Raw genomic sequence first — 12,094 nt, forward strand, 5'->3', positions numbered from 1 at the left:
TAAAGTTCATGTATTTCTCTAGTGCCAGGCGCAATGAGGTGATGTATCCTTTTGAATGGGGACCACATTAGTCTTTCTCACCAGCCCCAGCTAAGAGTAAAGGGCCTTGACTCCCATTATGATTTGCCTACAACTTCACACGGACAATTAATGAATGGATCTTGGAGCTACTTCAGCACAGCCAGGCTGTAATGGAATTGCGAGGCTGTTTGGGCACTGTTTGTTGGTGGGAGCCATATTGGTGACCAGCTGGCCATTAAAGACAGAGACAGGCTTGGACATATGTAGTGTACATTATAGCGAGGTATTTGCTGAATAATTTACTGAATACACAATGCACAGGCTCTTCAGAGCAACTGCAAGCCCCACACATTCTCTCACATGCACATGTGCAACCCTAACACATTGCAGCTACTGTCTCCTTCTGATGCCTGGCCAAAGTCATTGACTTTATTAATATTCTTGGCTTCAAATCAGTGATATCATGGAGGAAGAACTTGTGCATTTTTGTTGAGTGTCTGAGCACAAAGAAGCCAACTTGGTCACAACACATGCAACAATTTGGGCTGTCAACTGTTTGACTGAAGTGGCTGAAAAATTAAACCAGTTTATTCTCATCTTATTGTTAAACAAAGGGCATACAACAAAAATACACAAGGTTTCTCTTGGATTGTTTAACAGATCAGTGCAAAAAAAGCACATCTGGAAACATCCCAGGTATTTGGAGGAAACATTAGAATCTGGCTCAACTTTACACAAAAATACATAAACGTAGCATTGCATACAATTCAAACAAAAATACTGTTAAAGCAACCAAATCTGAAATCTTGATCACGCTTTCTATAACCTTGTTGGTATGGCAGCGACCAATGATTATTTTGGTAGTTGACTAATCTATCAATATTTTTCACAAATAGCCGATTAGTCAATATTTTAATACACTTCTGCTTTATTTACACATACCTTCTGTTCTCAGTAAATTCAAATAATGTTATAAAATTGGAATTGCAAAATAGTCATTGATCAGATTTAATTTAAAATCCAAAATACTAAAGAGAAGTCAAACCTGAACCTGATTATTATTCTCCGATGACTGATTCCTGAAGTCAGTTTGTGATTTGTGGAACCTTTATTCTGTGAGTAACAAAAAACATGTGATTTCATTGCTTTATTTGGCACATAGACTACCATAGGGTTGGTGAAACATGGAAGCTGCAACAATGTCAACACTAACACACTTAACAGTTGAATTATAATTAATAAAAATGATCCAAGATGGCGCCGCAGATGGTCGCCTCGGCATGTTGTTGCGCATTGTTTTGTTTTGTTTTTTGCTTTAAAACGGTCTTCTGTGATGGTACCCGGAGCTCTCTCACCAGAGAAGAACTCATGAACATCAGGGCTACTACACCAGAGGAGTTATTTCCAACTTTTCTGTCTACTGCTCTGGAATTTTTGGACATTCTGGTCAAAGGTGCGCTCACCTTTGTTCACGCGGTGAAACGCCGGAAGAGAGGGAAACGGGCTGGGGTGCTGGTACGACTTCACCAGCGTGGACTACGAACACCGTTACCTGGAATATTTCTCTCTAACGTGCGCTCACTTCCCAACAAAATTGAGGAACTACAACTGCTGTTGGGGAAAAACAGGGACTTTTATTCATCGGCAGTTTTGTGCTTCACGGAGACGTGGCTGTGTGGATTAATACCGGACTCTGCGCTGCAGCTGGCAGGATTCCAGCTCTACAGAGCGGACAGAGACACGGAACTCTCCGGCAAAGCGAAAAGTGGAGGAATCTGTTTTTACCTCAACAGTGGTTGGTGCAACGACGTGACAGTGATTCAGCAGCACTGTTCTCCAGACCTGGAAGCCTTCATCATAAACTGTAAGCCTTTCTATTCCCCCCGTGAGTTCGCTTCGTTCATCCTGGTCGGTGTTTACATCCCGCCGCAAGCTAACGTGCAGGTCGCACAGCGCATGCTCGCCGACCAGGTACTGAGTGTGGAGTGGACCAACCCGGACTCCTTAGTAATCGTCGTTGGCGACTTTAACAAAGGTAATCTGACCCACGAACTCCCCAAATATAGACAGTTTATAAAATGTCCGACCAGAGAGGACAACATTCTGGATCACTGTTACACCACCATCAGAGACGCTTATCACGCCATCCCACGTGCTGCACTGGTCCAATCCGACCACATCATGGTCCACCTGATTCCTGCATACAGGCAGAAACTAAAGCTCTGCAAACCTGTTGTGAGGACGACAAGGAAGTGGAGCAGTGAGGCTGTGGAGAATCTCCAGGCGTGTTTAGGCTGTACAGACTGGGATGTGTTCAGGACTACTACCAACAGTCTGGACGAGTACACAGAGGCTGTGACTTCCTACATCAGCTTCTGTGAGGACAGCTGTGTACCATCATGCACCAGGGTGAGTTACAACAACGACAAACCCTGGTTCACAGCTAAACTCAGAAGGTTAAGACTGGATAAGGAAGAGGCCTTCAGGAGTGGGGACAAAGACATATACAGAGAGGCTAAGTACAAGTTTGGCAAGGCAGTGAAAGAGGCCAAACGACTGTACTCTGAGAAGCTCCAAATCCAGTTCTCAGCCAACGACTCTGCGTCTGTCTGGAAAGGGCTCAAGCAAATCACCAACTACAAGCCGAAAGCCCCCCACTCCATCATCGACCGACGCCTCGCCAACGACCTGAACGAGTTCTACTGCCGCTTTGAAAGACAAAGGGACAGTCCTGCAACCATCCCCCACGACGCCCCCCAACAGCTGCAGCCACAATCCACCACCCCCACCTCCCCAACCTCAAGAGGCGCCTTGGCACCTCCAACCCCCACCCTGAAGTTCCCCCCCACCAGCCCCCTACCCACGCCGAGGACGGCTCTTTCCATCAAGGAGAGGGACGTCATCAAACTCTTCAGGAGACAGAACCCCCGGAAAGCTGCTGGTCCGGATTCTGTCTCACCAGCCAGCCTGAAGCACTGCGCTGATCAGCTGTCTCCAGTCTTCACAGACATTTTTAACACCTCACTGGAGACATGTCATGTGCCAGCCTGCTTCAAGTCCTCCACCATCGTCCCTGTTCCCAAGAAGCCAAGGACCACAGGGCTTAATGACTTCAGACCCGTCGCCCTGACCTCTGTGGTGATGAAGTCCTTTGAGCGCCTTGTGCTCTCACACCTAAAAGACATCACCGACCCCCTCCTGGACCCCCTGCAGTTTGCCTACAGAGCCAACAGGTCTGTAGATGATGCAGTCAACCTAGCCCTTCACTTCATCCTCCGGCACCTGGACTCCACAGGAACCTATGCCAGGATCCTGTTTGTGGATTTCAGCTCTGCCTTCAACACCATCGTCCCAGTTCTGCTACAGGAGAAGCTCTCCCAGCTGAGTGTGCCCGACTCCACCTGCAGGTGGATCACTGACTTCCTGTGTGACAGGAAGCAGCGCGTGAGGCTGGGGAAGCACGTCTCTGACTCCCTGACCATCAGCACTGGTTCCCCCCAAGGCTGTGTTCTCTCTCCTCTGCTCTTCTCCCTGTACACCAACAGCTACACCTCCAGTCACCAGTGTGTCAAGCTTCTGAAGTTTGCGGACGACACCACCCTGATCGGACTCATCTCTGATGGTGACGAGTCTGCGTACAGATGGGAGGTGGACCATCTGTTGGACTGGTGCAGCCAGAACAACCTTGAGCTCAACGCTCTAAAGACAGTGGAGATGGTTGTGAACTTCAGGCAGAACCCAGCCCCACCTGCCCCCATCACCCTCTGTGACTCCACAATTGACACTGTGGAATCTTTCCGCTTCCTGGGAACCATCATCTCCCAGGATCTCAAGTGGGAGCCAAACATCAGCTCCCTCATCAAGAAAGCCCAGCAGAGGATGTTCTTCCTGCGGCAGCTGAAGAAATTCAACCTGCCAAAGACTATGATGGTGCACTTCTACACAGCCATCATTGAGTCCATCCTCACCTCCTCCATCACCATCTGGTACGCCGCTGCTACAGCCAAGGATAAGGGCAGGCTGCAGCGTGTCATTCGGTCTGCTGAGAAGGTGATTGGCTGCAGTCTACTGTCGCTCCAGGAACTGTACACCTCCAGGACCCTGAAGCGGGCAGGGAAGATTCTGGCTGATCCCTCCCACCCCGGTCACAGACTCTTTGAGACTCTCCCCTCTGGCAGGAGGCTGCGGTCCATCCGGACCAAAACCTCACGCCACAAGAACAGTTTTTTTCCATCTGCCACCAGCCTGGTTAACAAAGCCCGGAAACCACCCTGACACTCTCCCTTTCCCCCACACCCCCCCTTTTTTTGCTGACAGGACACCTGTAACCTGTAACTCTATGCGTTACATTAACGCTCAGCATGGACTCCTGCTTTACTTGCACTGCCATACTTGCACAACGATCACCTGCACTGTTGTATTGCTCTTGCATCCTATACTGCTCTATATTTACTCTCACTCACTTAAAACTGTGCACATATATTTATATTATATTGTAGATATGTTTATACTGTTTAATTTGTACTGTATTGCACCGACTACGCCAAAACAAATTCCTTGTATGTCCAAAAACGTACTTGGCAATAAAGCTTTTCTGATTCTGATTCTGATTCTGATTCTGATACTTTGTCTTCCAAGAACTGACTATAGCATTCATAAAACACAAACTATATTTTCAGTAATCTCTGTTTAGTTTAGAATAATTCAGTCCGGGTACTGGTCTGTGTGATATAGAACTAATCTGATGTAGTCTAAAGTCTTTAAAAGCAGTAAAACAACCATTTGCCCAAGAGCAGAATCCGATGGTAATTTAGTGAACAGAACTGAAATGGTATTCAATTAGCCACCATCATCTGTTTGCTCTTTTTTCAAACTTACTGTAAAACATTAATAGTAACACCAAAAGGTTAGACCCATGATGACTCGTCATAATCCCTTGAAACTTACAGAAAAATCTGACGGATGGCATGTGATGCACATCAAGACATATGGCTGTATTAAAATAAAGTAGCCCACACCAGAGTTGTCAGCCATGGATCACCACGACCCAACTACTTTTCTATAGTTTTTTCCGCAAATGTCGCAGCTTTTTAAAATAAAACTACCCACGGCTAAAGTTCATTTATCTGTTCTGTCTCAGTGCACACAGTGTGGGTCGACCAATGTATGTAAATGGTGATATAAGACGCGTGTAAAATTGCGCTACACGTGGTGGTTGTTTCCTGAAACTTGCCCCGCATGGCTCAGCGTTGCTTGTGTTTTCAATGCCAACACACTGCAGCAGTGCTACTATTGAAGGAGAGCTCTATTTTGCACAGCCTGCATTCAGCTTGCTAGCAGACAACAGTACTGGTTGACAGTAGAGATGAGACTGTGCCTACGTCTGTTTTGGATGGGACATTTACGTGGTTTTATTCGTTACAGCCTCACAGTCAGATGAAGGCTCTTAATGGTTCTCTGAGTCTCCAAACTCAGCAGGCCTCCAGGAACCTTCCAAGGGAAAATACATCATAAGGTAGCTGATCAACTAATCAGAGGCAGACTTCGGGAAATGTGAGCCTTATGTCACATTATACAACCAATGAAAAATTGTCTCTTTTTTTCCTTAGACACCTTCTTGACACTGAGAAAGACCTCTGAGTTTCAAATATATCAACCAGCAATCACTTTGGACTAAATGACTTATGACGGAGGCTGTTTTCATGCTACGATTTTTCTAAAACATTATACTAAAATCTAAACTAAAATAGATTTATATTTAGGTTTTATTACCGTCACTAACCAATATTTAAAACTATAACTGCTTAAGCTTTCTGGATCATCAAAAAAAGCAAATGAAGATCGTTCATTTTAGGCCAGTTTTGATATTTGTCATTCTGACAAACTGTGTTGGCCTTAACAACTATACTTCTCATATTTTGAAGATCCTGAGACAGTACCTGCTGTGTAAGAGTTTGTGTTCACTAGTCCTGTGATCTGGCGAGGACATTTTTCAGGGACCCGGAAATAATGTCCTTGTTGGCCAAATCTGTTTGCTTTTTTTGTGTACTGTGGTAGTGTCATCAGCCAATTTATTGATCAGTTTTTCCACGTATGTAGATGCACCGTGGTGCGTTAGCAGCTCACCAATAGACTGAACACACAACTTATAGCCCAACATGATGGAGTTACATTTTCTTAATTTTTTCCAACGCGAACTGATGCCAGTGGTAATTCTTCGACGTTGCTTTACAGGCTGCCAGAGAGACCCAAACATCTGGATAAGCTGTTTTCTGGTGTGGTGAATTCAAACACATATACATATGCGTCTCCTCTTGGTTTAGAGCGCACACCCTGTTATAGTGACACCTTTTTAACTGCTATTTCATTTTTATTGCTTTCTCCAGAAAGCTTGGTCGTACTTTGGCTCCCAAAGGGAGGGAGGAACTCTCAATTATTTGCACATTTGTCTTTGGTCTTAACCAACTTTTCTCCTCAAACTCGTATTCCGTTTCTGCAAGCGTAAAAAGATCAAACATTTCAGCACCCCGCCTTATTGATACAGCTCCACCAGTTTAAACACAGGTGTCACTACTAGTGTCTTTGAAAGATCAAATATTTTTTCTGTGTTGCTCTTTCAAAAGAAGTACAGCTCCCAAGCTAACTCTGTCTTTTTGTCGAGGGTTAATGCGAGAGGGGAGGGTACTTTACATCCAGCCCAGCCGACTACAGCTCGGGCTTTTAACCATGGCCTGACAACCCCAGCAGTGGAAAGCCACAATATCTGTTGATGTTAATCCTATTAGGCTTGATTTAACACTTTACACGCCCATGATTTATATGAATGTTTATTGGTTTTCTGTAATATAATCAGCTCAGGGAAACTTAATGCATTGTTTGGTAATACATGCATGACTGGAAGCAGGGGGCACACACACAAAAAAAAAGCTGTGCCTGGTGTTATTTGAAATCATACACCTTCGTCCAACACCAACACTTGAACTAATTCAATCTTCAAAGTCCATGGAAAAAGAACAATATTTATTAGGATTAGGAGGGACATTTTGTCTGGCAGCCTCCTCCAAAATGAAAGCCTTGGTTTTTTTTTTCCTTTGTTGATCGTTTGAGGATTTAAGATGCATTAGAAGACAGTGTCTGGGCGGATAATGGAAGGTTAAAGACTGTTATTTAATTTAAGTTCAGACACTAGAGATTAATACCTCCATCCTATGTGAAGCCCCTCCTTTCCCACCCTCTAACCCGACACCTCAGAACAAAAAGATGCGACTAAAGTTACAGGGTATTAGCTTTGATTACAATTCTTGGAGTACGGCCTTGATCAGTGACACAAGTTGAGCCTCATCAGATCTGCTGTCAGTTCTCCAAAGAAAATAAAATTGCATTTACTATGAACTCACTGTCATTCTACTTGTTTTTAACAGTCATCCAGCTTCAGCAAACCCTGGTCCATATCCAGGAGCTCCTGGTCCAGCAGCAGCAGAAGATCCAGGAGCTCTCTCAAGAACTGGCTGCAGCAGAGGTATCGTAGCCACATACTTTGGCATCTCATCAGTCACTTTAGCACGCCCTGCAAATAACTAAGATATCATTGAGTTTGCATTCGGTAATTCTGTCGGGTTGAAGCGCATCTATCCCGATTTTAAAAATTATCCCTTTTCAGTTGTCTTTAGACTTCTAGCCAATAGCAGTTAAATTTATTTCCATGTCCAAAAGTGAGAAATAGGTCTGAAAGAATAAAAGTGAGCATGAGACACTGATGGCGTTACATATGCAATACCAACATTTATCAGTGCATAGCAGAATGGCCATTCAAGACATAATTTGTGATGGTAACGTCTGACTGCTAGAGTTTTCTATTTCAGCCCGGGCATAAACTGTGTTTCTAGCCTTCAGGTTTGGGTTGTTATGTTCCTTGACAGAGATGGTTGCAGAGAAATCCATCTTTTTCAAATGTTTGCTTCCACCAAACTCATCCATGCTTCCTACATAGAAGCTCTCTGGGGAAAGTAAGAGTGTTTATTCTGTTTATTCTCTTTTTGTGTTTCCTATAAGGGGCTACACTCTTATTTAATATATTACCATTAGAAAGATCCTATGCTACATCATAATCCATTTATCGAAGTGCATATCGGGTTTTTTTCATATTGATTTTGTGGGTTTTAAATATATCTGTGCCATTGCACATTTGTTTCCAAATTTGACTTCTTAGTACTATTAGTATCTAACTTCTCATAACTTTCCCTAAAACAACAGTGACATGACACAGACTCAAAAAGCTTCCTTGTAGTTAGGCACTCCCTTTTAAATTTTCTATTTTATGATATATATCTGCTTTTTGAGGAAGGCTGGGCAGGCATTACATTTAAAACTCCCAAGGAGCTCAGAAACATAACACTTAAGGTTAAAATCTAAGATTGCTGATGAGAGAGACTAACTGTCTCAGGGCCTCTACATGCAAACATCCTTTACTCTGCTCAAGTCATAACAACCCCAAACAGACAGCCGTATTATATCTTATATCATCAGGCAACAAAACATAAGGTGTATCTCACCATGGAACCATGATCTTTAACCATGCTGCCTTGATTTTTATAGGCCATTCTCTTTAATCTACTCAGGATGCTAAGTGTTTTAATGAATCCAACTGAGTGATTGTTTTTAAACGTATTTGCAGGTATGAAATGTTGCTACATTTTTATACCACCTCTCATAAATTGCTTTATGATCCCAGGGCCTCAAAAAATGGTCTTGAAAGAGACAATCTTTTGACAATGTTTTATCTCCACAGCTTGTTAAGCACGTGGGTGTATAACTGTAGCATCTGGATATCACAGGAAAACATATGTAAATGCATCTGCTTCAGGTCAAATGAGGAAGAAAAGTATGGATCTCTTCCCTGAACGAGGTTAATCAAAGCTAATTTTGTGCCGTTTCAGGTTCTAAGCTTCTCTGTATCTCTGCGTAGTGTAGAAAACAGTGATGATCTGATTTGACTCCGTGCTGGTCTGAGGAAGGTTGTTCCTCAGCCAGACAAAAGGTCTAAGGGACCTTAGGTAAAAAATAAAGGGAACACTTAAACAACACAAAATAACTCCAAGTAAATCAAACTTCTGTGAAATCAAACTGTCCACTTAGGAAGCAACACTGAATGACAATCAATTTCACAGCTGTTGTGTAAATGAAATAGACAACAGGGGGAAATCTTTGGCGATTAGCAAAACACACTCAATAAAGGAGTGGTTCTGCAGGTAGGGACCACAGACCACTTCTCAGTACCTATGCTTTCTGGATGATGTTTTGGTCACTTTTGAATGTTGGTGGTGCTTTCACACTCGTGGTAGCATGAGACGGACTCTACAACCCACACAAGTGGCTCAGGTAGTGCAGCTCATCCAGGATGGCACATCAATGCGAGCTGTGGCAAGAAGGTTTGCTGTGTCTGTTAGCGTAGTGTCCAGAGCCTGGAGGCGCTACCAGGAGACAGGCCAGTACACCAGGAGACGTGGAGGAGGCCGTAGGAGGGCAACAACCCAGCAGCAGGACCGCTACCTCCGCCTTTGTGCAAGGAGGAACAGGAGGAGCACTGTCAGAGCCCTGCAAAATGACCTCCAGCACGCCACAAATGTCCATGTGTCTGCACAAACGGTTAGAAACTGACTCCATGAGGATGGTATGAGGGCCTGACGTCCACAAATGGGGGCTGTGCTCACAGCCCAACACCGTGCAGGACGTTTGGCATTTGCCAGAAAACACCAGGATTGGCAAATTCACCACTGGGACCCTGTGCTCTTCACAGATGAAAGCAGGTTCACACTGAGCACATGTGACAGACGTGACAGAGTCTGGAGACACCGTGGAGAGTGATTTGCTGCCTGCAACATCCTTCAGCATGACTGGTTTGGCAGTGGGTCAGTAATGGTGTGGGGTGGCATTTCTTTGGAGGGCCGCACGGGTTCCTCCTAATGCAGGACAATGCTAGACCTCATGTGGCTGGAGTGTGTCAGCAGTTCCTGCAAGATGAAGACATTGAAGCTATGGACTTGCCAGCGCCGTTCCCCAGACTTGAATCCAATTGAGCACATCTGGGACATCATGTCTCGCTTCATCCACCAACGTCACGTTGCACCACAGACTGTCCAGGAGTTGGTGGATGCTTTAGTCCAGGTCTGGGAGGAGATCCCTCAGGAGACCATCCACCGTCTCATCAGGAGCATGCCCAGGCGTTGTAGCGAGGTCATAGAGGAACGTGGAGGCCACACACAATACTGAGCCTCATTTTGACTTGTTTTAAGGACATTACATCAAAGTTGGATCAGCCTGCAGCGTGTTTTTCCACTTTAATTTTGTGTGTGACTCCAAATCCAGGCCTCATCAATGGAAATCAAATTTATTATTGGTTAATAAATTTGATTTCCATTGATGATTTTTGTGTGATTTTGTTGTCAGCACATTCAACTTTGTACAAAACAAAGTATTAATGAGAATATTTCATTCATTCAGATCTAGGATGTGTTATTTGAGTGTTCCCTTTATTTTTTTGAGCAGTGTAGATTCCCCCGGCAGAAAACAACAGTGGTTCTTTTTCCTTTTCATTTGTCATCCCTAAATCACAGATTGGATTAAAAAGTCCACTTCATTTACTATGAGTGCCTTGTTGGACAGCAGCAGTGTATAAAAAGTATATTTCCCATTGAAACACCCATTAAACAAATCATAAACCCTGCTTTATAGTCATGGCGTTGATCTTAAATTTTCCTTGCGAGTCGACACGAGTCCCTCTGTTGTCTCAAGCCATGAGGGAAATTGGGAAATTGTTTTCAGGTTCGCGATGTTTGATGAGAAACACATGTTGGAGCCGGGGAGCTACTTATCATTCACCGTTTGTGGCTTTCAGGGTTTTCCCTCCACTGTGCTGCTTAAAGTGCGCCACACTTAGCAATTATACCTCTCAACACGGAAATGTGCCTTTAACCCAAAACACATGGAGACTTTTGTTTCCTCAGCTGCTAAGTAAACATTTCTCATAGCTTGAAACCGCTTACTTGTGGTGTGCGCCTGCTGTCCTCAAAGCGGGGGACGTCATTATGGAAGTGAGTTTAGACAGACGGACTCGTGACCACACATACACACACCCAGAGGACACGGGCCGATTCAGCACATTTCCAGATCAGGCTGCTTTCTTACTTAGAATTCTGTGAGCCCGTTCTGCTGTAAAGATCCAGAAAAAGCTAGACGTCACCTCTGGTAAATATGTGTAAAAAGCCTCAAAATAGATGCATCTTTTGCTCAAGTAAAATAATTTCACACTGAATCATTTAGAGATCTCCAGCTTTTTAATGTTAAGAAAATAACCATTGCAAGTGACACAATTATTGATACAATCCCTTTAAAACTAATTTGACTGAACAGTTTTTTTTAATCCATACATTTCTGAGTCAATCAGAGTTTCTTGGTAATAATCCATGACTTTCTTTTTCCTTGGGATATAAATATTATGTGACATAGAGGACTATTTCTTTCAGCTACTGGCCACAAGGTTAGACAATAATGACCTATGTTTATGCTGTCACTATGCATGATTAGCAGAGCAGGATGGTAAGAGAAGTAAATAAAATCTCCATAATAAACACTAGGCACCATCTATAGAACCACTGGGTGTTTGGGAGAATTTCAGGGGGAAAAAAAACTTTTTGGTCATGTCATCCTTTCTTCCTTTTGCCATTTCATACCTGTGCACTTTTGGTCATTTGATACTCAACTTTTCCTGAGTACAAAATGGTGACACTATGGGACGTTTTGCATTGCATGCGCAACCCCAGATGAACGTTTCGTGCCAACTTTAACAGCTAACGATTTAAAATAGGTATTCTGTATTCTGTTCAGAGTCTTCTTTAAAGAAATGTGGTTATGATTACTCTAAATGTTTTCCACCAGCAGGAGGTCACTTAGAGTCACTTTAATTCGATCTGAGGTCCAAGAGCCAGTGGGTCCAAACAGAAATCTGAACCAGAATAAATAGGAATTTGTTGTAATATAACATTTTCAGACAATATTTAATGATTTTCCTATACCT

At 43.7% G+C, this 12,094-nt stretch overlaps 1 protein-coding gene across 2 annotated transcripts in view; it reads left to right on the plus strand.

Moving 5' to 3' along the window:
• pex14 (peroxisomal biogenesis factor 14) overlaps nt 1-12,094 on the plus strand; it is a 75,332-nt gene that overhangs the window by 51,627 nt on the left and 11,611 nt on the right. For both annotated transcript variants that reach the window (XM_047378327.1, XM_047378335.1), the window contains exon 7: nt 7,443-7,540. In XM_047378327.1, the coding sequence (XP_047234283.1) occupies nt 7,443-7,540 (98 nt within the window). The remainder of the gene's footprint in view (nt 1-7,442; nt 7,541-12,094) is intronic.

The sequence above is a fragment of the Girardinichthys multiradiatus genome, chromosome 1 (assembly GCF_021462225.1).
Source record: "Girardinichthys multiradiatus isolate DD_20200921_A chromosome 1, DD_fGirMul_XY1, whole genome shotgun sequence".
Classification (NCBI taxonomy): domain Eukaryota; kingdom Metazoa; phylum Chordata; class Actinopteri; order Cyprinodontiformes; family Goodeidae; genus Girardinichthys; species Girardinichthys multiradiatus.